This window comes from Crinia signifera, chromosome 1, assembly GCF_055691185.1.
Source record: "Crinia signifera chromosome 1, ASM5569118v1, whole genome shotgun sequence".
NCBI lineage: Eukaryota > Metazoa > Chordata > Amphibia > Anura > Myobatrachidae > Crinia > Crinia signifera.
Genome location: NC_139217.1, coordinates 240537410 through 240561612, shown reverse-complemented (window position 1 = coordinate 240561612; position 24203 = coordinate 240537410). Strand labels below are relative to the sequence as shown.

The 24203-nt window shown below is 44.7% G+C and overlaps 1 protein-coding gene across 3 annotated transcripts in view; it reads right to left on the bottom strand.

Moving 5' to 3' along the window:
* The window catches only part of FKBP8 (FKBP prolyl isomerase 8), a 114864-nt gene that overhangs the window by 27336 nt on the left and 63325 nt on the right, over window positions 1–24203 (bottom strand). For all 3 annotated transcript variants that reach the window (XM_083179447.1, XM_083179448.1, XM_083179449.1), the window contains exons 5-8: window positions 21266–21483; window positions 20320–20492; window positions 8500–8577; window positions 8032–8163 (exon numbers count right to left, since the gene is read on the bottom strand). In XM_083179447.1, coding sequence (XP_083035573.1) covers window positions 8032–8163; window positions 8500–8577; window positions 20320–20492; window positions 21266–21483 — 601 coding nt within the window. The remainder of the gene's footprint in view (window positions 1–8031; window positions 8164–8499; window positions 8578–20319; window positions 20493–21265; window positions 21484–24203) is intronic.

Below are 24203 nucleotides of genomic sequence, written 5' to 3'. Positions count from 1 at the left end.
AATTTGTTTGCCGGTGCAAGGGGTTGAAACGTGCATGTGCAAGATCGCCTGTGCAGCCCGGAGCCAGCACCCAGAACAACCAGTGACAGCGCTATCCTTTCCTGTCGGAATTGATAGCTGCAGGTGTTACAAAGGTCAGTATTGCATATCAGAATATCTTGTAGACCACAGACCAGGACAGTTGTACATGGGGAAAAGCAGCATCAACGTGCATGACTTATGCCGATACCAGGTCTCCCCATAACAACGTTGAATGAATTTACTGCACAATGATTGGTTTCACTGTAACTCAAAGTGGGGCATGACCAAAGATATTACATTAAGCAAAACTGGGAAATTGTATTTGACCAAGACCACTTTTATGAAGCTGTGATATGGGTAATTAACTTGTTTTAGAGTAGGAAGAAATAGGCGTTTGCACTTACAGTAGCTTGCTTATTAGATATCAGTACAGTGGATTAAGGGAATTTAATCGTTACTGAATGAGCAAAAGATCTTTTCGCTCTAATTTACATCAGAGGGTGGCCATAGTTACCTCTAACTAGGTAACAGAGACCCTAGTGACTTGTTCATTTTCAGATTTACTTAGATGCACAGAGTAATTGCTATACAAGATAATCATGCCTTTCTGATCTCCTGTGGTTTCCAAACGCTGCTAAACCCCTCAAGTTCAATCTATCCAAGGCTGTTTCAAACTACCCAGTGATCAACCGAGAACGACAAACAAAAACTGCAGAGGGTAGTGAAGACTGCAGAAAGGATCATAGGGACCGACCTCCCCCGGTAAGGGATCTGTTCTCAGCCAGGGTAAGGAAACGCGCTGAGAAGATCATGAAAGACAAGCTACATCCCGAACACAACCTGTTCGACATACTACCATCCGGAAGACGGTTCAGGTCCGTCCCCACTAAGATGTCCAGATCTGCAAGAAGCTTCTTCACGTTAGCCGTCCATCATATGAACAAACTAATCAAAGCGAATACAATCCCTATAATCAAAAGTCAAACAATGTTACCCTATTTGCAACCTCTCCACCATAGTCGTAACTAGAAATGGAATGAATGTAATATCTTAATGTAATGTATGTAATGCCTTCCCCCCCCTACACCCCCTGCTTGATGCTGCACTGTAATCCACAAAAAAATCCTAGTATGCGCAAGCATACATGGCCAATCGAGTTGATTCTATTCTATCACAAATACACGCTATAGCACGTTTTCACAAAATCAATTTCACAAATTGAGTGGGTCCTCTGAGATGCGCTCGGCTGCACCCAACCCTGTGGCTCCTTTGATTTCTCACAAGCCTTGTGGCCAATCCGAAGATGCGTCCCGAGGATGGAGGAGCAGCTTTTGGCTCCTTCACTTCTGTATGCCTTAGCTGCTGGACAAGGCAGCAGCTGTCAAATTAGCATGGCCAGGGGCGGCCAGCATGCAAGAGCTGCCTGGCAGCTTGGGAACAGGGGGACCCACTGATGCTGGTAAGTAGAAAACATGCCAACCTCTCCTCAGCCTGTCAACTCAACCCAACACCTCTCGCCCCCAACACCTCACCTCTCTCTCATCACCTCTCATCCTCTCTCTCAATGCGTCACCCCATCTACATCCTCTTTTTTGCTCTCTCCATCCAATTAATCTTTGCTCGCTTTCTATCTCCTGTGCTATTCTTCCCACCGTCTCTCACCCTTACCACTGCTGTCTCTCTTTTTTTCTCCCCCTGTCCACTCTCTAAATCCACTCACCTCTTTATCTCTCTCCTCTCACCCATTCCTCTTTCAACCAGACACCCTCTCACTCCTTTCTCTGCATGACACCCTTTTTTCTCCCTGACTTCGTTCCCCTCTCTCTTGCTCCTTACCCTGTCTCACACCTATTCCTCCCATTCCCTCTTCTTTCATTAAGCCCTCTCTCTCCCTGACCACACCTCTCTTTCTTGCTATCTTCCAGACACACTCTGTCTCTCACTCAGTTCACTTTTTCTTCTGCCCCCTAAGGGGCATTTAGGTGACAGTTGGGTGGGGTAGCTCAAAAGCATAATATGTGATGGGAACCAGAAACAGGGGAGCAATACCCCAACATTATAAAATGAGGGGTGCCTGGAACACACTTTATTTTTATGGAGCAGGACTACGGTTACCCTGTAAGCCTGGCATATGATTGTATCCCTCTCAGACAATAGGTTACTACCCTCCCCAGCTCCATCATTACCAATTGTAGCTAATTTAATCCTATTTTTAACTCATGGTGTAGAGGTGGCCTCTCCTCTTTCAGTGATGTCTTCTATTAGGAGCATTTAATCCCATTCCCCCAACTAAAAGCAATATATGCAGAGAGTTATCACATGACTTTCACAAATATCCTGCTTTTGAGGTAATAGCTTCAGAGCGGTTTACCCACTTCAATTGCAGACCAGCTTTTCCTGCAAAAATCATCCATTCTTTTTTTTTTATGCTTTCTTTTTTAAGCGAAGCAGTAGAAAACCAGATCACAACAAAACATAAGTAAAGCATAAGTCTCTTTGTTCTTAAAATTAGATTAAGCAATAAACAAAAAAGATAAAAACTTTCCTATCCATTCTACTAACCATAGAGGTGGTATATCATATGAAGGTACCATTTCCAACTGATGGAAAGTAAAAAAAGGGAAACTGGTGTGCCACATTAAGCAGGAACCGGATCTTTTTAAGTCTTTCTTGGGTGAAGAGTGAGTGAGTATTATGTACAGTACATGCTTTAGAGTTTCCGATTTCATTAACCATTCAGAGATTATTTTTTTTAAAATTGATTCACAGAGTATAATTCACCCCAGATACACAGCACGAGATCTGGCCATTTAGAGCTAAAGTTTGCTGGAGGAATTGTGGGGAGGGGCGATATGCTCTACGTATTTTGGTCATTCCCCAGATGTTTGTCTTGATCCATAACTTAATTGGTGTGAACGTACCAGTGGGCCAATAACTGCTTTATTCCAATTTTCTCCAGGTGAACGGTCAAAACAGGATAGGTATTGTAAGGGTTATATTTTAGTAAGCAATAAGGCTACCATCTCCCAAGTTGTCCTATCAATAGGAACTAAGGGTTATGCCAGTTTTAAGAATTGGAGATGTTGCCCTTAGCAACCAATCTGATCTTTCTTATTAAACTAGCTCCTTCTAGAACAGGTGTGGGCAGTACCCTCCTGCTGTTGATTAAATACACATCCCAGCATGCCTTGATCAATTTCAGCATGGCCAAATAGCAAAACGAAGGCAAGGCATATGCTGGGATGTGTAGTTCATCAACAGCTGTAGGGCCGTTTATATTGCCCACCTCTGTTCTAGAAGATAATAGCCAGAATTTGGTTGATATGGATTTCCACTGCTTAAACCCTTCACTTTAGTAAATATACCCCCATGATTCAAAAAAAGGATTTTGGTACCTATTGGTAAATCCATTTCTCTGAATACACAGGGGAAACTCTTGGTTTAGAGCAGGGAATTCTGGGAGCTAGGCACACTAAATTCTTTTAAAGCACACTCCCCCCTTCCTGCTCAACTGAGCCACCTGGCTAGAGTCTGCTTAGAGGCAGGCCAACTATGACGCAGAGCATTATACAGGACAAACAGACAATCTGTTTTACGGAGTGAAGCTATTCTGCTGACAAAAATGTACAAAGCCCGAACTACGTCCAACAAGACTGACTGGATAGAATTATCCCTGAAAGAAGGAACCACAATGGGTTGATTCATATGGAAGGCAGAGACTACCTTAGGCAGAAAGGAAGCAGGTGTTCTAAGCTCTGCTCTGTCATCACAGAAGATGAGATAAGGTGGCTTACAAAACAGCGCACCTAATTCCGAGGCCTGTCTCGCAGAGGCTAGAGAAAAGCAAAAGAATCACCATCTTCCATGACAGGTACTTGAGACCAAACTCCGCTAGTGGTTCAAACGTGCAAGATTGAAGGTAATTCAGTACTAAATTAAGATCCCACGGTGCTTTAGGATGCGCAAAAGGAGGCTGAACCCAAACAACCCCTTGAAGAAATGTTTGTACCTCCTGAATACCAGCCAATCTGTGCTGGAACAGAATAGGTAAGGCCTTTATGTAGACAACCGCCGTCGCTTTGTCTGATTGAATCTTCAAAGGAAGTCCCTGTAATTTGTCCTAGGCCTGTCAGGGCATTGAAAATTGCCTTCAGTTCCAACACATTTCTCAACATGCGATTTTCCCAGGGAGACGACTGACCCTGCAGACGAAAATCAAGGACCATTGCCCTCCAATCTCTTAAGCTGCCATCATGGTCAGGAGGATCCAGTCCCACACTGCAAACCTGAAGATTTGTGTTGTGGATCCAATACAGGAGTGGTAGAGTGTGAGGAGACAGATCAGTGATCACTCCTTTACATGCACCGGTCATTTAACTGAAATGTCCTGGAGTGGAAGAGCCAGAGTTAAAATGCTGCCACCATCTTTCCTAGGAGGAGAATAAAATCGATGAATCATCACCCTTTTGGGCCTCTAAACTTGAGGGACCAGGTGTTGATTGGCCTAAATCTTGTTGTCTGGCAAAAAGATCCTTTGTCTTTTTGTGTCCAACAGAAGACCAAGAAACTGTAATCTTTGGTTTGGAATAAGTGAGGATTTTGGAAAATTCACAATCCATCCATGACTGATAAGAGTTTGATATGTCAAATGTGCATGTTTCTGTAGAAGGTGGGCAAAGGATTACTTGTTGAGCAAGTCGTCCAGATAAAGGATGATCGTAACGCCCTTCAACCTGAGGATAGCAATCATCATGGACAGAACCTTCATGAACAGACAGGGTGTAGTAGACAACCCAAATGGAAGGGTCTGGAATTGGAAGTATTCGTGACCCACAGCAAGATATGACAAAAGGAGTGACTTTTGTGAATTTGTGCGCTTATATAAACACCGTTCAGCAGCTGGATATACAGTCCTTAAGGTGCCATTCAAAAACACCTAACAACAATAGTACAGAAAAAAACGAAAAGACAGTTCTCCAGCGCTCAGGTGGTTCCCATCAGATGAATCATCAATTAAAGTGATTGGGTGAATATTTAAAAGTTATATCACCATAAGGTCCTTTTCATAGACACTGTATGATTAAATCCAAAATGAAACACTCCTCCTCCACAAATGGTACCATAGAATGAGAAAGAAAAAAACAGATAGTGCAGACTGATAAACACTTTATCTATTTTAATCAAGATGTACACTTACAATTGTGGGGGGGTATAAAAACATATAGATATCCACAACCAGGGGCAATGCAGGATACAAGGCAGTCTCAGCGGTAGGGCAATCCAGTCTAGATCTGGTCAGAGTCCTTCCTGCTGAATGTCCGTTCCTTAACAGTGGTCCCAGGTCCAGATAAGGCAGAATGTCAGGGGTTAGGTAGCGCTAAACGCGTTTCGGATCATATAGATCCTTCGTCAGTAGACGCTACTGACGAAGGATCTATATGATCCGAAACGCATTTAGCGCTACCTAACCCCTGACATTCTGCCTTATCTGGACCTGGGACCACTGTTAAGGAACGGACATTCAGCAGGAAGGACTCTGACCAGATCTAGACTGGATTGCCCTACCGCTGAGACTGCCTTGTATCCTGCATTGCCCCTGGTTGTGGATATCTATATGTTTTTATACCCCCCCACAATTGTAAGTGTACATCTTGATTAAAATAGATAAAGTGTTTATCAGTCTGCACTATCTGTTTTTTTCTTTCTCATTCTATGGTACCATTTGTGGAGGAGGAGTGTTTCATTTTGGATTTAATCATACAGTGTCTATGAAAAGGACCTTATGGTGATATAACTTTTAAATATTCACCCAATCACTTTAATTGGTGATTCATCTGATGGGAACCACCTGAGCGCTGGAGAACTGTCTTTTCGTTTTTTTCTGTGACCCACAGCAAACCAAAGGTAAGCTTGATGGGGTATCCACATCAGCACATGAAGATAGGCTTCATTTATGTCCAAGGACACCATAAATTCCCTGGGTTCCAGAGAAGCTGTGACCGGATGTATAGATACCATTTTGAAGTGATGGTACGGTATGAACAGATTGAGGGATTTAGGATGGGCCTCAAACTGTCTGGTTTCATCACCACAAAAATATTGGATGCCCTCTTTCTAGGACAAGAACCAGTGCAATTACCGGAGCCTCTAGTAAAGTCTGTATTGCCCTGAGTAAGGAAACTCTCTTGTCCAGAGACATGGGAAGCCTCATCGTAAAAAAAACCAGACAAGGGGGGTGGTCAGTGAACTGGATCTTGTGTCTGAAAATCTAAAAGCCGGTCGCCCACCTGAGGCCTTCCTATGAAAGCTGGGAGGCCGTCATGCCATTGGCTTCTGTGGTGGCATTGGCTCTTGATGACGGGCAGGGGGTTGTGATTGAGAATGTCCTTAGCCTCTTCTAAATGGAGCTGCCAGTCCTCTTCCATGAAAAAAAGTGTTATCGGCAAAAGGAGTGGAAAGTTGGGACGGTGTACTGGCGTCGTGCCGGAGGGGGTGCGGATCACAGAAAGGGCAAATTGCCACCAGTTGCTTGTGCAATCCAAGCTCCGGCCCAAACAATATCACCTGTAAAGGGTAGGCCTTCAACAGCTCTGTTAGATTCCACATCTGCCTGCCAGGATCCGAGCCATAAAGCTCAATGGGCCACAATGGCATTAGCAGAAATTTGTGCAGAAAACAGCATACATGCTAGTGGAGGAAGATCTTGTTTCGGAATACCATTATCAAAACCTTCGATAATCTTTTCTGCCCATCTTGTAATGGCCTTACTGACCCAAGCCGGAACAATGGAGGGACGCATCTGAGCTCCTGTCGCAGTGTTAATGGCCTTAAGTGTCATTTCAAGTTTTATATCCGAAGGATCTTTCAGTGACGAAGCTCCCATAACTGGTAGAGCTGTCTTTTTGGAGAATTGGGAAACTGATGCATTGACTGGCAGCAGGGTTTCCCACTTTGCCAAAATAGAAGGTTGAAAAGAGTCAATTGAAGCAAAACGCTTCGGGATCTGGAATCATTTGTCAGGGTTTTGCCAAATGATCCTGATTTTGAAATGGGAAAACCAATGACTGTTTTAGATCTTTTCCAAACAAATCAAATTTCTGAGGTTCCAGCTGTGGATCCTCTGGTTCTGGAACTAGGTGTATATCCTCCTCCCATTTCCCATCTTCCATATCCTCCTGAGGAAATATATCATCATCCGAATTGTCGAAATGAATAATCGTACGTAATGGCCTCTTCTGTCTAACAGTCAGAATCTTGGGGACTGAATTTATGGAGGCCACTAAGCTGTCCACGGATTTTCTAAGATCAGCTGTCCAAGCCTGTTCAGAGCAGCAGCTTTCCGCTAGTTCTGTAGACAGTTTAGTTATAGTACCCACCAAAAGGTTAGCCCAAGGCAGAGCAGGCCAGGAGTCCCCTAACCCAGAGGCCATGAAATTGGTGCATGCCTCACACATAGTGGCTTTGCTATCTGGGGTTGACTGCATAAAATTTGCACCACAAGAGGAGCAAGAAAAGAGCTTGAGAAGCTTTAGTGGTGGACCTGGCCGTCATTGTTCTGTACACAGTAAACCACATGTAGCAAAACCCACACACAGGACAGAGTAGATCAGGAAGGACCAGTAGAAACCAAATAACTGATGAGCACCACATTTCAAACCCCAATAAATATCCCTGAGACTAAAGTCAGAGAGCATGAAAGGTTTAACATGTGCTGTAATGGCCTTCACCTGCAGTTGTAGTCATCCTATTGTGTAGGTGAGAACAGCTCAGTTAATTATAGCATGTCCTGTGTAAAAAGCAAACAGCTTGAGGCTGCACCATGCCTGCCTCTCAAACCCCCCTTTAACTCATATTTTCTGAAATGAAATTGCTCCTGACAGACCGCACATCTCACTGCTGCTCTCAGCCCCCTCCCAGCGCTGGGTCATTAGGTAAGCAATGAGAACACAAAGCCCTAAGTTCCAGAAGTGGCAACACCTTTCTGAAGCCAAACATTATTGAGCCTATTACCCATGAAGCCTTTGAAGTAGACTTGTTGGTGGAGCTGCTCACGTTTCCCAGCATCTTCTTGTACATTGCAGTTTCTATATTTTTCTGGTCAGCATGCTTTTTCACTAACTTCGAGAGCTCCGCGTGGATTGTCTGTAAAATATGATAAATTATTACAGAAATAATCTCTGGAGTATAAGCAGGATCCTATTTATTCCAGCAGTATGTCATGTGCAGAACAAGTAACACTTAAATATGAGGATAGTGAGTGCAAAAATATGGCAGAAATCTAAATTCTGTGTGTACAGGAAAACTAACCAAAGAGAAGTTGCACTACTTTTTTATGAATCTATTGCACACTCCTTTGTCTCCAAAGAGATTATTACATTAAAAAAAAAAGTCCCAGCCACATCACAAAGACAAAAGTAGTGTACAATTTGAACTGTGTTGGTCTTTGAAGGGGCTGGATTATTTATGCAAAGTAGATACCTTATTGGAAGGCTCCAGTTTCAATGCCTTCCTTAGGATGGCTATAGCTTCACTGTACTCTCCTTGCTGGGCCAGCACCTGCAGAAAGACAAGTGGAACACTAAATACATGTAATATCCTTAGTTCTAAAAAATATATAGTGTCTTAAATTTGAATATTGAAATTCATTTCCTTATTATAAATTTGAAATATTGGTATTTTTACACTATTAAAACATTGCGTATCCCATTGTTATGCAGGAAAACCCCATTTGTGAAATTAATTGGACCCTCGAAAAGTTGCACACCAATGTATTTTTGCACCCATTGGAATTTTTATTCCACATTGCGGATTTGGCCCTAGGAAGGCGAATCAAATCCCTGATTGACGACTTTCGGGGGTAATGGGATAACGGCCATAATGTTATTACTAAATATAGATTTTGTTTTCGTTATAGTAAAATCCTGGTTTGTGTTCCTAAGATATGCTTGGACATAGATTAAAGGGTGCTTTTCTTTAACCAGTACATATTGCTATGTAAAACTCTCAACATGTTCAGTAGGAGAAAGCAATCATGGAAATTTAACTAATTATAAGTTCTAGAAAAAAAAAAAAAAAAACCTGAGCATTAGTTTAAATGCTAGACGTAGGACTCCTTTTTATTTTCTCTAGCGACACCTAGTGAAAATTGTGAAGAATGCCTGTAAAAAATTGAACTTTCATCTGATTTGCAGTGTAACTAAAGTGCCATTGTTAATAAACTGAAACATAATTAAACATCAGCAGGCTAATTGTTCGGATATAACAATCAGAGAAAAAAAAAACTGGCTGTCTGAAACATGATTGGTTGCTACTTCATAGCTATCCAAGCTTTGATACCCTCATAGTTCAAATTTTGTTAGAACATGGCAGATGAGTTGCAAAAATAATTGTGCTGTAAGATAAATTGACTTGAGCTCACATAGAGTCCAACATAATGTTGTCATTATCAGGATACCTTTTAACCATCTCCAACCCAAACTCGTGTGGTATATTGGAGTACAAGTCTTTTCCCATCACAGGGTAGTAATGTAAAGCTCTCCTTCCATTGACTATCATTAATTCTATTCAAGAAATGTTTTGTGTCCTTGATATGTTATCTCAGACTCTGTACGTGGCTTAGGAAATACAATCAACATATGCTGATAAATTATTAGTGACCCCCCCCCAATCCCGAAACAATAGGATGACCAGATAGATTGTGAAGCGATTTGTGAACCTTAGGTAAAAAGTAAAATGTGTGAATTACAGGATGTGCATTAAATAAAAAGTGATAGGTGTCCATGGACATTGTGCATCTGCCAATGATGTCCAGCATTTGTTTCATCTCCCTTTGATAGTGGGCAGTGGGGTTGCCATCGAGACACATAAAAATCTTTATTGCTCAGCCGTATATGAACATCTTGGATGTAATTTGAGGGGTCCATGATCACAACCCCACCCTATGTCCGCAGCTTTTATTGTTACACATTTATCTGCGCATTTTATTTTAAGTGCCCTGTGTTTTCCTGAATTAGGATGATCTCTTATTTGAGTCTTATGCCCCTTTCAGACCGCACTAAAAAAAAAAAAAAGGGATTTTTGTAAGAACTTACCGTTCGAATCCCTTTCTCTGATATGGTCCTGGTGACACAGCTTCACATTGGGATGTAGGAGGGTCCGCAGGAGCCAGGCACCTATCCTAAAGCTTTTGGAGGGTAGGCTCCTCCCCTACTGCATCCCAGATTCCTCAGTTCAATCTTTCAAAGCCACTGGAATACATTAACTCAGTACAAACAACTGCACATATTATATGCACAATTTTAAATTTAACTTTTCAACCAATTATAACATGAAACATCATGAACACTGGCATACTTACTGAGCGTAAGGGAGGGATCGCTGTGTCACCAGGACCATATCAGAGAAAGGGATTCGAACGGTAAGTTCTTACAAAAATCCCTTTTTCTCTTTCAATGGTCCTGGTGACACAGCTTCACATTGGGACGTTCCAGAGCCGGTCCTTTTGGGTGGGTACGCTCAGGTCTGCAGTATTCATCACTGCTCGCCCGAATGATGCGTCCACCGACGCGAACTCATGGAACCTATCGAATTTGGCAAAATTATGAACAGATGACCAAGTGGCAGCGCTGCAAACCTGTTCAGCTGTTGCCCCATGTCGAACCGCCCAAGAGGTGGCAACCGACCTGGTGGTATGCGCATTAATCCTGGCCGGTACAGGCCTACCAACTTTAGCATATGCAAACGCAATAACAGAGCGCAACCACCTAGCAATGGTCTGCTTAGAAGCAGGCCAACTAAGTTTGTGTATGTCATACAAAACCAGTAAAGTATCAGTCTTTCTGACACTCTTAACTCTGTCCACATAAACGCGCAAGACGCGCACAACATCCAAATTCCTCAATTTGTCCCTTTTCCTAACAACCCTCTGGGGGTTGAAACACAGGCAGAACAATCTCCTGATTTAGAAGAAAAGCAGAGACTACTTTTGGTAAAAATCTAGGGGTACTGTCCGAAAGGCAGCCCTATCATCATGACATATAAGGGAGGAAGACTTGTAGAACAAAGCAATCAACTCCGATATATTTTTTTTTTTTTTATCTTTTCTGACGCCACCGCCAACAAAAATACCAGCTTCCCTGAAAGGAAACTAAGGTCAACCGACCTTAACGGCTCAAAAGGCGCCTCTTTAAGGTACTCCAGAGCCAGAGATAATTCCCCTGGCGCTACTGGTTGGTTGTAGGGAGGTTTCAATAGATAAACCCCCTGCAGGAAGGTCTGTACTTCTGGTTCTAACGCAATCCTTCTTTTGGAAAGAAAAATTGACATGGTCGAGATATGTACTCTGAGTGACTGAAGGCCTAACCCAGAGGAAAGGCCCTCCTGTAAAAAACTCCAACAATTTAGCCATTTTAAATCTCGATGTGCGTGACCTCTGTCTTACACACAACCAAATATAGGTCTTCCAGACCCCAAAATAATTTACAGAAGACACTGACTTTCTGGCTTTCCTCATTGCGTTAACCACCGCCTCTGAGAATCCTATATTCCTCAAAATGGCGTTTTCAACAGCCAGACCGACAAAATTAATCGAGCTGAATCCAGCTGGTTGAACGGTCCTTGTTTTAGAAGGTCTGACCTCAGAGGTAGACGCCACGAGTCCACAGAGAATGTCTGAAGCCTCGAGTACCAGGATCTCCCTGGCCCATCTGGGGCCACTAAAATTACTGGAATTGTCTGGACCTGTATTATTTTCAACTCTCTTGCCAGCATTGGAACTGGCGGAAAATCATAAAGAAGATTCCCTTCCCAGGGGATAGTCATGGCATCCACTGCTTCTGCCAGTGGATCCCACGTCCTGTCATACAACCTGGGTACCTGATGGATGAACCTGTATGCCTTCAGGTCCCTATCCGGGGTTTCCCCCTTATTGTAATCTAGTGGAATACTTGTGGATTCAGCCTCCATTTTCCTTTCATCAGTTTCTCCCTGCTCAGGAAGTCGGCCTCTATATTCTCCACTCCTGGTATGAAGATTGCTGATAATGCTAGAACATTCTGTTCCGCCCACAAGAAGATTCGGGACACCTCCCACATGGCCAGATTGCTGTGTGTGCCTCCCTGGTGATTCAGATACGCCACAGCTGTGACGTTGTCGGTCTGAATGCCTAAAAGGGAGCTCTTGTAATCTTTTCTCCCGCCAGAGAAAACCTCTTCCACACAGCCCTCAGTTCCACAATGTTGATCAGTAAGGCAGACTGTAAAGTATCAGTCTTTCTGCTCTAAAGTCCACAAGCCCTGCAGACGCAGGTCCACGACTACTGCCCCTCAGCCTCTGAGACTGGCGTCGGTAGTGACTACCAACCAGCTCCAGGACTGCAGGGACCGACCCCCCCGAGGGGAATCCACCTCCATCCACCATTTTAGGAAGGATCGAGTTTCTGAAAACAACACCATTTGTTCTGACCTCATGGTCTGAGTGTTCCCTGTCCACTGGGACACTCTAGAGTGGAACCTGGCGAACTGTAACGTCTCGAAAGACGCCATCATCTTCCCCAGCAGTTTGAGGCACCTCCATACTGCTGTGCTCTGAGACCCTAGGATCTCCTGTACCAAGGCAGCCAGATCCCTGGCCTATGCCTCTGGTAGAAACACCCAATGCAACTGGGTATCCAGACCAATCCCCAAGAATTGGAGTCTCTGTGACGGCACCGATTGAGATTTTTGTAAATTTAAAAGCCAACCGTGAATCTGCAAAACCTGATGGTTTCTGCCAAGTGACTCTTCACTTGTCTGCTGACTCCGCTTTAAACCGCAGGTCGTCCAAAAATGGAATGACCATGATTTCCCTAAGTCGAAGCACATCCGCCATTTCTGACATTATTTGGTGAATACCCTTGACGCTGTGGCCAGACCGAAAGGCAACGCCTGTTATTACAGGAGAAGGTCTCCTATTGCACACCCCAATAGTGCCTGATGTTCCGAGTGAATAGGAACCTGCAAGTATGCGTCCTGGACCTTCATGGACGCTAAAAATTCTCCCTGGTCCCGGCTTAGCAGCACAGACCGTAGAGACTCTATTTTGAAATGGTCTACCCACAAATGGCTATTAATGCCTTTAAGTTTAGGATCAGCTGAAAGACCCGTCTGGTTTGGGCACCAAAAACAGAGTGAAATAAAAGCCTTTTTTCCCTCCGCTCTGGGGACCGGGACTACCACACCCTTCTCTAAAAGAGAATGAGCCGCTCCCAAGAGAGCTGTACGGAGTCGAGCCTCCTTTGGTAGTGGTGTAGGAATGAACCTTCTCGGTGGAAGAACTTTGAAGGGAATCTTTTAACCCTGGGTTATATTTCTAACCCAAGCGTTCCGGTCTAACAGTGCCCCTGCGTCTTTGAACAGTGATAGACGTCCCCCCTCCTTAAACACCACCGGGCAAAACCCCTGGCAGTATGCGGAGGATTTTTCCTCTCCTTTGGTTTCTTATAAAAAGAACCCAATTTTTGACTATGGGGCCTTGCCCCTGGAGGACTGAGACTATCCCTTAAAAGACTGTTCTCAAAAGGACGCACCTCCTCTAGGGGAGGGCCAAAAGGATGGCCTGAAAACAGAAAACCTTGATGTCTGCTTGGCTGCAGGGGTAGGCAGGAAAGTGCTTTTTTTTCCACCTGTGGCCTGCTTATTGATCTCTTTCAGTTGTAAACCAATAACAGCTTTCCTTTAAAAGCTAATGCCTCTAAGCCTTTTTAGACTTGTTATCTGCCTTCCAAGCTATAAGCCAGAGCACTCTCCTGGCACTCCAGACACTGAGAAAACTCTGGCAGCCATTTTGAGAGCTTCCTGCTCAGCCTGAATCACATTTCTGCAGCAGCATTAGACTTCTCTGCATAGGAACAACACACAAAAAACAGTATGTCAACTAGAGCACAGGTCACTGACCCACCAATCCTGGCCTTAGAGACCCAGACTGAAGCCAATCAGAAGACTTGCTTGCTTGAAGGCTTGCACTGGTAGCACAGTGGCTTTTGACAAGTATACCACAGAAGCCTCTACCACTGGAACATTTTCCCAGAGGTCTGCATGATCCTCAGGCATAGGATACAGGCTTAACCATCTATTAGGCATCTAAAGCCTTTTGTCAGGGGTTTTCCAATAAATCTTGTAAACCCTTGTCTGCAGAGAGATATCATTTCCCTCACGCTGTCTCTTAAAAACAACCTTAGCATGAGTTTTTTCTTCACAGACAAATTCAATGCCTGTTTACAGCAGTAATCAAATCCTCCACCCCAGAGGGTGAGGACTCTTCAGAAACATCACCCTGAACCCAGGGTATGTCTGTGTACTCTCCCTCCTCATCAGCAGCTAATAATGGCACTGAATAAGACCTTTTAGGGGTCCCCCCAGAATAACCATAAAGCTTGTCAAACAAGTATTTTAAACCTGCTGATTCCCATAGCAGTATCCTGCATGACTTGTAGAAGTCAGGATCTGTCTGGGTCCGAGGCAAAGAGCTGGACGGACTGCTGAGAGAATGGCCATGGTCTAGGGAAATTACCAGCCATCGCTCTTGCCTGTCCAGTAATGCACCAAAGCATTTTCCGACCTGTCTCAGGGACTTAGCCCTCGCAAGGTCCGATGCACTACCCTCTGGGGATCACTCCCCATGGGTTTCACAGCAGCGCAACAAATACATAAGCCCCCTTTAGGGACAAATTTCAGTGTACAACCACTGCAAGCGCTCAATGCATTAAAGGCTCCCTCCCCCAAAACCACAGACTGTTGCTCAGACATGATGTTCTCAATAACACAGTCACAGCATTAAATGTACATACATTATATACAGTGTACTCAGTCACTTAGCTTTCTGTAGTCTTCAGAATGGGGAAAGCGAAGCCCAGGAAATCCAATCACTCTGTCAGGATCTGTAAGCCAGCTCAGCTCCGCTGCAAGCGTTCTGAATGGCGCCAAAACAGAGTGAGGGAAGGGACCAAGTCCCTGCTGCTGCGGGGTCTGTGACTTTTGGCGCCAACTACCCCCAGACAGCCGCTCCCATTGTAGGATCTCCTCGTTCCAGTATCTCCCCCTCAGCTGGGGACCACTCGGAACATGCCTGTAACAACACTGCTGTCCTCTCATATCAGGAGCTCAGTGTGTAAGCTCCGCAGAAAATGGCCGCCGCCATCACGGAGCGCCTGTCCCCCATGATCCCCACCTAGCGTGAAGCCGGTTTCAGAGCGCTCCGGAGCCCAGGCAGCTTCTTAAAAGAAGCTGTAAGCGCTGCACAGGGAGGCTAGACAGCGTCTCCCTCGTGCACAGTGAGCTGACAGGACTCGTTTCTGTCAGCTCCTGCTGCGCTAGCAGTGTGAGGATTCACTAATGAGAATCCTCACACTGTGCCTACCTAGCTAGTGTAGAAGTTAATAAAATAATAAAAACCCTAACTAACTCTACTCCTTCGGCTGCTCCAGCAGCCCTTTAGAATAGCACCCACTCCAGTGGGCACCTAACACGAACTGAGGAATCTGGGATGCAGTAGGGGAGGAGCCTACCCTCCAAAAGCTTTAGGATAGGTGCCTGGCTCCTGCGGACCCTCCTACATCCCAATGTGAAGCTGTGTCACCAGGACCATTGAAAGAGAAAGTTATTTTGCCGATTTTTAACCGTTCTATCTGTACGTTTAATCTGTGCGGTCTGAAAGGTGCAGAGTGATTTTACCGTTTCCAAAAAAAAAAAAAACGGTTTTAAAAAAGCAGAGTCCTATCAGTTTCAGACCCGGGACATAATTGGAGACAAAATTTAGGACAAAATTGGGAGACAAAATTTAGGACAAAATTGGAGACCCTTAAAGTTTTTCTGTTTTAAAGTTTTCAAAGCAAAATACTTTCTCCTGCTAAGTGTTCGTGTAAAATAATTAAAATCCACAAACAAGTAAAAAAAATGTGGGCTTCGGGACTGGTGCGAAGTTTAGCCCTCTTTCTAAAAACTTTTTCTCGTCAGTGGACAGTTCTTCGGATGAGAGGTTACATATACCGCCACCACAGGTTTTTATTGCACACACAGACTTTTCCTTGCTCTTGCCATTTCCCCTCTCTAGTTCCTCTCCTTCTCTTTCCCTTGCTCTTTTAATTGAACCCAACACTTAAAAATACCAAAATAAAAAAAGTGCTATTGGATTTGTTAATAAGTTTAATAAAATAGCACAATAATAAAATTACACAATCAACACCGGCCGGTGTAACAAATACCTAGAATATTAAACAACATCTAATTAGCACCAACAGCATCTGGTAAGTTGAACCAAAAGATGTGACCATATACCCCATAGATGGTTAGTAACCACTAGCAATTGTAAGGAATTAGTTGCAAGTGTTTGATACACAGAGTTCTAATTCTATTCTAATTCGCTGTTTTCACAAGGATCCTGGCACCTTGCCAAACACAATCTCACAGCTGAAGCCAAAACAATTATAGCCCTTTCACACGGCTCAAATAACATAGGTCACTAAGCGGTGTGAAAGCGCTAAAAGGAAAAACCCAGGTGGAGCAACCCAATTTGCGACCCGGGTTAAAAGAAGGGTGATGTTACCTGGGTCGGATACGGGTTGCTGGGCAGTGTAACCCGGGATCCGTTTACACTATTATTTCTTAATAGTTTCTTATATTGCACATATATTCCACAGCTCTTTACAGAGAATAGTTGAACATCACATCAGTCCCTGCCCCAGTGGAGCTTACAAGCTATATTCCCTACCACATGTACACACACACACACACACCCAGGCATTCGACAGTTTATTTGTTGGGAGCCAATTGGCCTACCAGTATACTTTTGGATTGTGGGAGGAAACCGGAGTACCCAGAGGAAACCCACGCAAGTACGGGGAGAATAAACAAACTCCGCACAGTTAGAGACATGGTGGGAATCAAATCCATGATTACTCAGGCAGTAATGCCAATTATTACACTGTCCGTACTGGTGAAGGCAGCATCAGCTCCAAGTGCTACCTCCTCCCCATGACACTACACCGTTTTTTTTCCAGGTTGCTGAAAGCAGCTTCACCAAATGACAGGTCGCTCCCAGAACGGACCTGTGTCCAAATTCAGGTTGTGACCCGGCATTTGCAATGTAAAAGTGGTATTAGTGACCCTCAAAGCACACCATCTCAATCACTGTGCAGCCTTTCGGTCGTAATAATAAAAATAAGAATAATATTTATATAGCGCTCTTTCTCCAATATGACTCAAGGCGCTTAACATAATGAATGCAATTCAGTACAGAAACAATGAAGCACCGAAAAGCTTTTCATAAACATTACTTAAGGGAATAAAGGAAATGCTTGAGTTAACAGGAAAGTCTTGAGTCTGTCTTTGAAGCATTCTAGAGTGGGGGCCTCTCAAACAATGCAGGGAAGGGAGTTCCATAAAGTCATGGCTAAAAGCTCGACCCCCAGAATTGCGGGTACTGCTAAAAGTCCCTCATCTACAGATCGCAGTAATCAGGTGGGACAGTATAGAATCAGAAGCTGCTTTAGGTACCTTGGGCCTTGGTCATGTAGGGCTTTGAAACTCAGTAAGTTTATCTTGAAAATGATTTGCCATTTTCTGGGCAACCAGTGAAGGGAGTGGAGAATGGGAGTTATGTGGCTAGAATGGGGCTGGTTTATTAACCAAGCCTGGCAGCTGTGCTTTTGTACCAGCTGTAATCGGTGCAGTTCTTTTGCTGATAGTCCAAGGTAGAGGGCATTGCAATAATCCAAACGAGAGGCTACAAATGCATGTATGACTTTTGGCAGATCAAGTGTTTGATTCTGGCTATGTTTCTCAGATGAAAGAATTAGCATTTGATTGTGGCTGATATCTGATGTTTCAAGCCACCATCCAGCACCACGCCTAGATTACGCACATGATCAGAGTTTTGGTAATTCTGTACCCCCAATTGTCAGTCTAGTTGGGTGGCTATGCTGCAGTCTGTGATGTTGAGGTCCTATCATAAGGACCTCTGTTTTATCAGGATTCAGTCTCAACCAACTGGCGCTCATCCATTCCTGGAGCTCAGCTAGACAGCTATTTAGGATTGTTATTGGGTCCTCAGTGCCCAGAGCAAAGGACAAGTAGTTGCTTTCCTTTAGATTGCATCTTTATATGGAGGTGGACTCAAGGATATGCGGTACAGTGTATTAAGGTGCGGTCACGCCGGTGATCACTCAAACGTGTTCCCCACATTCTATATATTCAGCAGCTTCCTCAGAGTAAACACCATGGCTCAGATACTGCGCTTTGTCCACTTTACGCATGCACAACATACCTATTCCAAGCCTCACTTTAATTTGGTCCACAGATACATGCGCAGTGTGATCTTTTGATACTCAAGCCTCGTTTCCATATATTCAAACGTTTTCGGTTATATTGCCATCTGGATGACCCAATCTCTGTTTTTATTTATTACAAAACATACAGCATCATTTATCTAAAACAATTACAGTATATAGTGATCCCTCCAGAACATGTCAGCGAAGGGCACCCGGGGAAATGGGGCACTTTGAATGTGCCGACCCAGGCCCACTGACGTCACCAATGTAGACGGCGCGCCGGCATCTCTGTTGGGGTAGGGCCTGGCACCTACGTAGGTGCTGGGCTTCCCCCTAGTGCTCCGGACAGCGGCGGATGATTTAGCAGTGTGCTGCTAAATGAGCAGGATGGTTTTGCCCTTAAAAAAACAACAACAAAAAACGGCCAGGGCATGGTGCCCTGCTAAAACAACCTAAAGTGAACACTAGTATATATTGCACATACTAAAAAACTAATCATTATTGTTATCGCTAAAAACGAACTGTGTCACCATTTCATTTCTTTACTTTTATTAGAACAGTTTGTCAGTACGGATGGTGTAATGTTAGCATTACTGCCTCACAGCATTGAGGTCATGGGTTCTATTCCCACCATGGCTCTAACTGTGCGGAGTTTACATTTTCTCCCCTTACTTGCGTGGGTTTCCTCCGGGTACTCCGGTTTCCTCCCACAATCCAAAAATATACTGGTAGGTTAATTGGCTCCCAAAAAATTAACCCTAGAATGTTTGTGTGTGCATATACATGTGGTAGGGAATATAGATTGTAAGCTCCACTGGGGCAGGGACTGATGTGAATGTTCAAATATTCTCTCTAAAGCACTGCGGAATCTGTGTGCGCTATATAAGAGACTGCTAATAAATAAATAAAAACTGAGTATATGTGAGAAAAAGAAAAGTAGGAAGACATGGGTAGGAAGACGGTACTTGTTTCCTAGCAGGGTACCCACTAAGCTAGTTGCGTAGTGAAATCGCATCGCACGGCTTTTTGTGCCTTGCAATGTATGCGATGCAATCTCAGTAGTTAATTTAGTTAATTTATTCACTGCACCCGGAGTGAAATCGCATCGCACATCGTGTGAGATGAGATGAGATGTGAGATGAGATCTCAGTAGTTCATATGGTAAAACAGCTCCACGCCACCCCGAAGTGTGGCGAGCGGCGGCGGAACGCGTCCTCCGACCTTTTCATACCCCCACTATCCACGTCGGCGTGGAGTTGATTTTATATAGTGTGGCGAGCACAGCGAGCCACTGAGCCCGAAGCATAGTGAGCGTACGTGGATTACTTTACATTTATTCCGCATCCGCTTGCCACGCTTCGGGCTCAGTGGCTCCCTGCGCTCGCCACACTATAGAAAATCAACTCCACGCCGGCATGGATAGTGGGGGTCGGAGGACGCATTCCACTGCGCTCGCCACGCTTCGGGGTGACGTGGAGAGTGGTGGTGTTTTACCAACTACTGAGATCGCATATCTCACATCTCATCTCACATCTCACGCCACAAAAAAGGGCCATGCGATTTCACTCAATGTGCAGTGAATAAATTAACTAAATTAACTACTGAGCGTACGTAGGAAATCTGGGCGCCCTGCTAGGAAACAAGTACCAGGAAGACATAAGCTACCAGTTATAGCTACCACTGGCATTCCTGTATCACAGTATCCATGGCATGAATGCGCTCAGTAGAGCTGATAAGGCTAATATACTGTAACTAGTTACCTGCCTGTCAAACTGATGGAACATAAAATAACAGTAATGTCAGATGCAACATATGTGCATGCCCCAATGGTTTAAGATGTGAATTTCTCTGTTGAGCACAATCTAATGGTCATACTACACTTAATTCCGCCTATAGGAGGTGAGGAGCAACGTTGGTCTTTTATTATACTGAATGAGGTAACAAAGCTAGAACATGAAAGTGACAGAGGAAACCCATCACTTCAGCAAAGTTATTACCTTCCCTTTCCTAAACAAGGCCTTGATATTTTCTGATTGTTGCTCCAGTACCATGTTACAAGACTTCAGGGCAGCCTCAAAGTGGTCAAGTTTGAGCTGAGAAGCAGCCAGGTTATTTAGACACTTCACCTTGACATCCAGTAGCTCAGTCTCCTCCTCAGAGGTGAAGTCAACTAAAAATAAGTGAAAGAAGAGATTGCAAGGCAAAACAATGATGTTGTCATACATAGGACAATTATATGTTGCTTTAGTTTGTAAACAGACAAGGGTGAATCGTTTAGGTATGTAACTAGTATTACTCCAGCTGTACCATCTCTGTCTGGTAGCTGCCATGAGTATCCACCTGAAAGGGGATCTGTACTGTGCCAAGACAAGTATAGAATATTGGGGAGCATAAACATAAGTAATGAGAATATTACAATAAAAATACAGCTGAAAAGAGGAAAAAGTAATTTACTATTTTTAATTGATCAGAAATATGTCAGCATTCTAAGAAGATTTGTTGAATGGCCATATTACAAAAGTATGGTTTCCTTCAGAGGCACTTTAAATTCAGACCCCTTTACACCAAAGGGGCATACACACGTTGTGATGTTACCCTATTTCCTAAGCAATCTGTGCTAAGCGATCTAGATTGCTTAGAAATTAAGCACAAATCCCTCCTGGTGTACACCGCACTGCAACAGCGATGTAAGGTCCTGCAATTCGCTATTGCCTGATCAGCTCTTGTGTTCATGCAGCCATAAAACTAGTTAGATTACTTAACAAGTGTGCTCAAATCACTTTGTGTGTACAGAAACCGCGTTGGCGCTCTATTATTTAAAATAACTTATTTTTTTTAACTTCGCACACATCGCTATATAGGTATGGGCAAATCTCAATGCGTGTATGCCCCTTTAGCAAAAAAAAGTACTGATTCAAATCACAATAAAAAAAAAATCCACACCTTTGGAGCTGGAATTTACAATCTTTAGTGCTATGTCGTAGGAGTTTATAGCAAATACATAATTTGCTTGCTGGTAATAGAAATTTCCACGTTCCCGCTTCTTATTAGCCAAGTCCAGCTTTTCCTGTCCAGTGAGAAGCTCCAGGTCTGGACCATCTCTTGTCTCAAGCAGGGTCACCTCAAAAGCAAGGTTGGCATTGGGTGGGATATCAGGACTCCTTAAAAAAAAAAAAAAAGAAGAAAAAAAGTGTTGTTTTTGGGATATCCGGAATAAGGGATACCCAACCTGTACAACAAAGTCAATTAATTGAAGTTTAGTTGAATATTGCACCCAATTTAAGTAAACTTCAATTAACTGACTTGGCTCAATTTGTATTTATTTATACTAAAAGAACAGTCGCTGTGAGCAATGCTGGCATTTTTAGTGCATATTTAGAGGATCTTACAGTACTGCTGGAACTGAAAAAGTTAAACGAAAAACTGCATCGGTGAAACATGACTAAAAACAGTCTGAAAACAGATGCAATTAAGGGGGGTATTTAATGTCAGGGGTACGGCTGTCAGGCAAGCTCAACAGCCGTGCCCCTGTCCCGTTCTCGCTTTGCTCGACTTGAGCTCGGCGTTCAATGTCCCGGCCACCGAGCGGGAAGAGAAAGGGGCATGGCCGCGAGCTGAGGACGGAGATAGACGAGCTCCGGCCGGGAGCGCGTCTATTTACGGCTTTTCTCGGCAGAACGAGCCCGACAGCTTGTGATGTCGGGCTCATTTTGCCGAGAACCCCTGTTCAATGCTGTTGGGGAAGACAGCATTGAATAGGGCCCCGCAGCCATCTCCCCCGTCGGGAGACAGCTGCTGGAGCACGACTAACATTGAATACCCCCCTAAATGTTAAGGTACATTTTTTTCGGCTTGATTGACTAAGGGGGAAATTTACTAATATGAAAAACCTAGTTTTTCGTATTAGTATTTTCCCTACGACTGCATACGACTGTTTCAGTCGTATGCAAAGTCGTGTTCCGGAGGGGGATTTACAAAGCAGTCATATACGACTGCTTTGTAACCCTCCGATGTCGTAGGAATTCGTATTAGCAGCCGTATATACGGACAAATTATTTGTAGGCAGTCTGCACGGATCAGTCAGATCCGTGCAGGCTGCAAGGTGTAAAAAAAAATTTAATAAATAAATAAAAAAATTAAAAAAAACGGCGTGGGGTCCCCCCCACAGCCGAAACCAGCACCAGGCTGACAGAGCCTGGAGCCGGTAATTAAAAATCAGGGAACCCGACAAATAGGGGTTCCCTGATTTTTAACAACCAGCCCCAGGCTCCTGCTCTGGGGCTGGTTCCCAAAATACGGGGGACAAAATGACTAGGGGTCCCCCGTATTTTAAGAACCAGCCCCAGGCAAAACCAGCCAGCAGGGTAATGCCACAGCCGGGGGGAGACATTTTATGCAAGTCCCCCCGGCCAAAGCATTAACCCTACCGACCAGTCAGCCTGGCCAGGGGCCCTGGGGGAGTGGGGACCCCCCCAATAAAGGGGTCCCCCCCCCCCCTCCAGGACTTACCTGACCAGGCAGAAGCCTGGTGCTGTCCTCGATGCCCCTGGGCGGTGGGCATCGAGCTGATAGCGGTGTAAAAAATAGAACAAACGATTGTTTTTTACTGTGGCACTACAAGTGCCAGCAAGCCTCCCCAGCAAGCTGGGACTTGGAGAACCACAAGTCCCAGCCTGCTGGGCATTAAAGGGCCCGCTGGGTCTTGTAGTGCCACAGTAAAAAAAATAGTTAAATAAAACACACTGACACCCATTTTAAATAAAAGTTTAATACACACATTACACACATACTGATACTTACCTATCTTGATCCCGTTGGTAGGTCGCTGGCTCCGGTGTCGGCGGCTCCGGGGACGGCGTCCGGTCCGAGGATAATCCATGTTGGACCTGTGGAAGGAAATCCTACTCACCCAGGTCCTGCATGGATGGTCTTCTTTCTTCATCTGTCGACATCCAGGTCTTCTGACAGCTGCTGGCGACTTCCAGCAGCTGTCGGCATCTTCCGCGACGCTCCCCGGCTTTCAGAGCCGGAGAGAACCTTCCTCTTCGGCGTCTGGGCTCAGAATGAATTCTGGCCAATCAGGAGCCGCCTAGCCGCCTAGCGGCCAATCAGGAAAGGTCTTTCCTGATTGGCCGCTAGGCGGCTCCTGATTGGCCAGAATTCATTCTGAGCCCAGACGCCGAAGAGGAAGGTTCTCTCCGGCTCTGAAAGCCGGGGAGCGTCGCGGAAGATGCCGACAGCTGCTGGAAGTCGCCAGCAGCTGTCAGAAGACCTGGATGTCGACAGATGAAGAAAGAAAACCATCCATGCAGGACCTGGGTGAGTAGGATTTCCTTCCACAGGTCCAACATGGATTATCCTCGGACAGGACGCCGTCCCCGGAGCCGCCGACACCGGAGCCAGCGACCTACCAACGGGATCAAGATAGGTAAGTATCAGTATGTGTGTAATGTGTGTATTCAACTTTTATTTAAAATGGGTGTCAGTGTGTTTTATTTAACTATTTTTTTACTGTGGCACTACAAGACCCAGCGGGCCCTTTAATGCCCAGCAGGCTGGGACTTGTGGTTCTCCAAGTCCCAGCTTGCTGGGGAGGCTTGCTGGCACTTGTAGTGCCACAGTAAAAAACAATCGTTTGTTCTATTTTTTACACCGCTATCAGCTCGATGCCCACCGCCCAGGGGCATCGAGGACAGCACCAGGCTTCAGCCTGGTCAGGTAAGTCCTGGAGGGGGGGGACCCCTTTATTGGGGGAGTCCCCACTCCCCCAGGGCCCCTGGCCAGGCTGACTGGTCGGTAGGGTTAATGCTTTGGCCGGGGGGACTTGCATAAAAAGTCTCCCCCCCGGCTGTGGCATTACCCTGCTGGCTGGTTTTGCCTG